Source organism: Thalia democratica, chromosome 1, assembly GCF_965202585.1.
Source record: "Thalia democratica chromosome 1, ktThaDemo2.hap1.1, whole genome shotgun sequence".
Lineage (NCBI taxonomy): Eukaryota > Metazoa > Chordata > Thaliacea > Salpida > Salpidae > Thalia > Thalia democratica.
Window position 1 is genome coordinate 75,754,125 of NC_139165.1, and position 4,073 is coordinate 75,758,197.

Here is a 4,073-nt window from a genome sequence, read left to right on the forward strand (position 1 = left end):
TAAAACAAAACTTTTTTTGATTATTTACGACATATTTTTTCTAGTATTGCAAGGTCGTAGGATAGGATAGCTTTTTAGTGAAATAGCCTTTTAGTTTGCACCTCCCATAAGGAACCTATGTTTGCTATATCACAATTTCTCTTTTGAATTTTTAAAATATGTTAAAAGCAGCTTGCAGCTTAGTTAAAACTCTATAAAATAAGATCAAGTTGTGAAAAAAGTGATATACTTCTTCCTATGCCTTTAATTTAACTGTTGTAAAACATACTTTTAGATGCTTCACTATTAAATTAGTTAGAGTATAAAGAACCATGTCACATAAATATTGCAAAATACTTGATAATATTCTAGTTAAATAAACTAACTTAAGCATTTTGGAATTGTGGCAAATGTTATTAAAGTAGTTTTCATAGAATCATTGTAAATAATTTCACGACTTTGAATAGAACTTTTTAATTAAAACTCAATAATCTATTATAGCTTTACAGAAAAGAATAAATAATTTTAATTTTTTGTTATTTAGTTGTACAGAAAAACAGGATTTAAGATTTAAGTAACTGATTAATAGTATAAAATCGATTGCATATATATTTTTAACAAGGTTGACAAAATTGCGCTACTTAAATCAACTGTAACTAAAGTTATTAACTAAATTAGTAACTAATTTAGTTAGTAATTTTATAATATTTTGTAGTATTACATATTTGCTTAACCGATTAAAAATTATAATTATAGACCACAAACACGCAAACTAAATTATAATGTAACAATAAGAAGCTTTATTTGAATGGAAGTCCGTCTAGTACAGGGGTCGGCAATCTTAAATAAGTAGCGGGCCAATTTTCTAACAAAAAATTTCCTCGCGGACCGCACTATACAGAAAAAAGTCTTTACGGGCCGCAGTTTATAGAAAATAATTGTAATAAATAATACAAAAATATTATTTAAATCAGAACTTGGGACAAAACAAGCTATAAAACAGCACTAGTAATGAGTAATTACTCAAATTAAACCCTAGTTGTAAGTTTCCAACAAAAAAACTTATTTTTTATTATCAAAATTTTTTTTTAATCTAAAATGTACCTCGCGGACCGCATATTTTGTCTTCGAGGCCCGCATTTGGCCAGGGAGCCGCAGTTTGATATCTTTATTAATTAAAATTACCACTTATTCCGCAGAAGCTAATCAGCTGTTTTGAAATGTACTAGACACGCAAATTAGTTTTAAAATGGGTTTGACTTGACAGTATAAGATAAATCATATAGGAAAAAATCTTAAAAATTTGATGTTTTACTGTAAAAAGTTAAATAGATGCTTTGAGATATGTTGAAAATAATTTTTAATAACTGTAAAACTTAGTATATGATCAAAAATGAAAATTAGAACAATTTTTTTAAATATTTCAAAGCTTAATAAACGCTAAAACACAGTTTATAAATACTACATATAAATATAAACAGATTTATAGTTAGGTAATGCTTATACGTATAGTTATTTGCATAACAAATATACTGCAAAGGGTAAAATAAATATAAAGTGCATATTAAAAAAGCTAATTACAGCAATTATTCTTTCTTCATTATGTTAAAAAAAGTAACTTAATCCAATTAAATCAATTTTCCTAAACCAAATCAGCAGTTTTAAGATATTTTAACTCTTTTAAAACGTTTAATTAATTTGTTTTAAACCGTTTACAGTTAAACTTCTGCCTTTAAGTTTATGATTATGTTTAAAATTATACAAGACTAAAAGTTAATTATTTCCGGTATACATACTTGTCATTTTAAATTAAATAAAACTCAGCTGAAAATAAATCACTGAGATTTATAAATTTACTTTACTGTAACTTTAGTTTTTACATAGTTATTAAGCTTGATTGATTTTAAGTTTTCTTAAACCATTTATAGCGAAACATAGTTTTCGAATAAATTTGATAATTTAAGTACTCACAGTTAGCTTTGTAATTATAAACAAGTACAGCAGTAATAAATTTGAGTTTAAGAAACATTTGAAAAAAAACTCTTATATTAAACAAAAAGCACACAAAATACGTAAACACCAACATTCTATTTTTTTAAAGGATCCAATTTGATAAAACTATAAGCAAAAGCATCAGAAAATAAAATATAAAAAAGTACTGAAAATGGCAACTAATGGCAGATAAACATATACTAATCACAGTAGACTTATATATAAAAATTTAAAATCAAACATAACATTTGAAACTAAAAGAAATACTTTTTTTAAAAAAAGATTGATGATTAAGAACTATTTATAAACTTCAAACGATTTTTGCTTAGTTCTTTATACAGTTATAATGTTTTAAAAAATAAATTCAACAAAATTTTTAATTATTTTAAGTTTATGAAAACACTTTATCATCATGTGTAAAACATTCTTTCATATAATAGCATTTCACAACTGTTTTAATCTAACGAAGAAATTTATGACATTTTATTTCCTAACAAAATTTAAGTAAAATTTATCTATACCGTTTTTTTAAATACATAAACTATAATAGAGGAAAAAGACAAAACAATAAAAAATAGCTTTTTTTTTGTAAACAAAAGAAAAATGTTTTTGAAATTTGCAAATGACATGAATTACTTGAAATAGTCTTTAGAAGTGTTTTTAAAGTTAGTTGAAGTGAAAATGAAGTTTATGAAATTGTGTTCTCCTTCTCAAATTCATCATCATTATTCTTTCTATTTAGTTTTTCTAACATTTTAGTAATTTAAGTCTTTTTATACGTTTCTTCTAATGAAGAACAAAACAAAATCTTCGGAATTAAGTAGTGAATAAAGTACTCACTTGTAGTCAATTTATAATTTTCTCTCATAGCAGCTTTGCATATAACTTCTTGCAATGTTTTTACAAATTTTAAGCTGTCTATTTGGTCATCGCTGTTCAAATTGTACTTACATCTGGGTTTGGACGCTATTGATTTCAATTTTTTACTTTTAGTACTTCCTATATCTACGGTAATTATGCGCACACCTAAAAAATAAAAATACGATTAGTAACCTTTTTTTGTTGTCTCTATTTTCTTTTAATGATGAAGTTACCTTCGTTTTGTTGTTTGATCTTTTTAGATCTTTCTACTGCTTCTTGTCGTTTATTGTCTCCTGACAATGTTTTAATCATATCTCTTATTGTCTATTTTTTTGTCTATTACGAAGTTATTGTTTCTTGCAACTACCTAAAAGCTTCATTCAAATTTACTTTTCAGTCTGAAAATTGCATAACTAAGGTTATGGTTTAACTGTTACTTACTATAACTTCTGTTAAGAAACCCCTACAATTATTAATTTGTAAAATGTATTTTTAAATAAAACTACTGAAAACATTGAAATCTGTCTGCGGATTCGCTTATAGTTTTTAAATATCAATAGTATATTGCAAATTACTTTTAAAATAAAATAATTTTAAGTCTTAAAAGCCTATGACTTTATTGCTGACTTAGTATGGTTTATAAATTTAGTCTATTTACAAAAACTTTAAGTAAACGAAATTATTAAACTACAGTTATTTTTAGCTTTCTTATTTGTTGTATATCTTCTATATTTCTCGATAGCTATATGTTAGTTGTCTTGGTAACCAGGAGAAAATGGGTGACGCTTGTATGGGCAAACCAAACTATTGACAATCCAATTCCATGCGTCATAACTTTGGGTATCTTGTGCAAAATTTCTCTTCTTTCGAATTGGTGCTTTTTAAACTCTGCTAGCCTATTTGTTGAAGACATTTATTATTTAAAAATGTGATAACTTTAAAAAAATCAATACTTTTATAAAGTAGTTTGTTGAAACAAATAAATACATTATTTTTAATTGACATAATATTTTTTTAATTATCTAAACAAATTTCCCATTTATATTGCTTAAGAACTTTAAAACAGAAAAAAAGTTAATAAATTCATTATTTTAGATTATAATAGTCACCAAGAAAGAGTTTTAAACTTGTGATTACGATAATAACACTAGTTGAGTTAAACATGAGCTAAGAATAGAACCTAACACAATACTATACAACAAATACTGTAAAAAGTTTGTGCGGCTTATGATTTCTTTTGT

At 24.9% G+C, this 4,073-nt stretch overlaps 1 protein-coding gene across 1 annotated transcript; it reads right to left on the reverse strand.

Annotated features, from left to right (window-relative positions):
• Positions 1 to 2,637: 2,637 nt before the first annotated feature.
• Positions 2,638 to 3,732, reverse strand: LOC145839416 (uncharacterized). The gene is made up of 3 exons (XM_082946992.1): positions 3,066 to 3,732; positions 2,812 to 2,997; positions 2,638 to 2,705 (listed from the first exon to the last, which is right to left on the reverse strand). Exons 1-3 carry the CDS (start codon positions 3,142 to 3,144, stop codon positions 2,638 to 2,640), a joined length of 333 nt encoding a protein of 110 aa, XP_082803118.1. The 5' UTR covers positions 3,145 to 3,732.
• Between the last annotated feature and the right edge of the window lie 341 nt (positions 3,733 to 4,073).

Excerpts from the sequence above, each read along its gene's own strand:
- LOC145839416 (XM_082946992.1), bottom strand. The coding sequence starts at position 3,144 with ATGATTAAAACATTGTCAGGAGACAATAAACGACAAGAAGCAGTAGAA. Across the intron at positions 2,998-3,065 it reads GATCAAACAACAAAACGAAG|GTGTGCGCATAATTACCGTA; the intron begins GTAACTTCATCA and ends TTTATTTTTTAG. Across the intron at positions 2,706-2,811 it reads AAATTATAAATTGACTACAA|AAAGAATAATGATGATGAAT; the intron begins GTGAGTACTTTA and ends AAAACTAAATAG.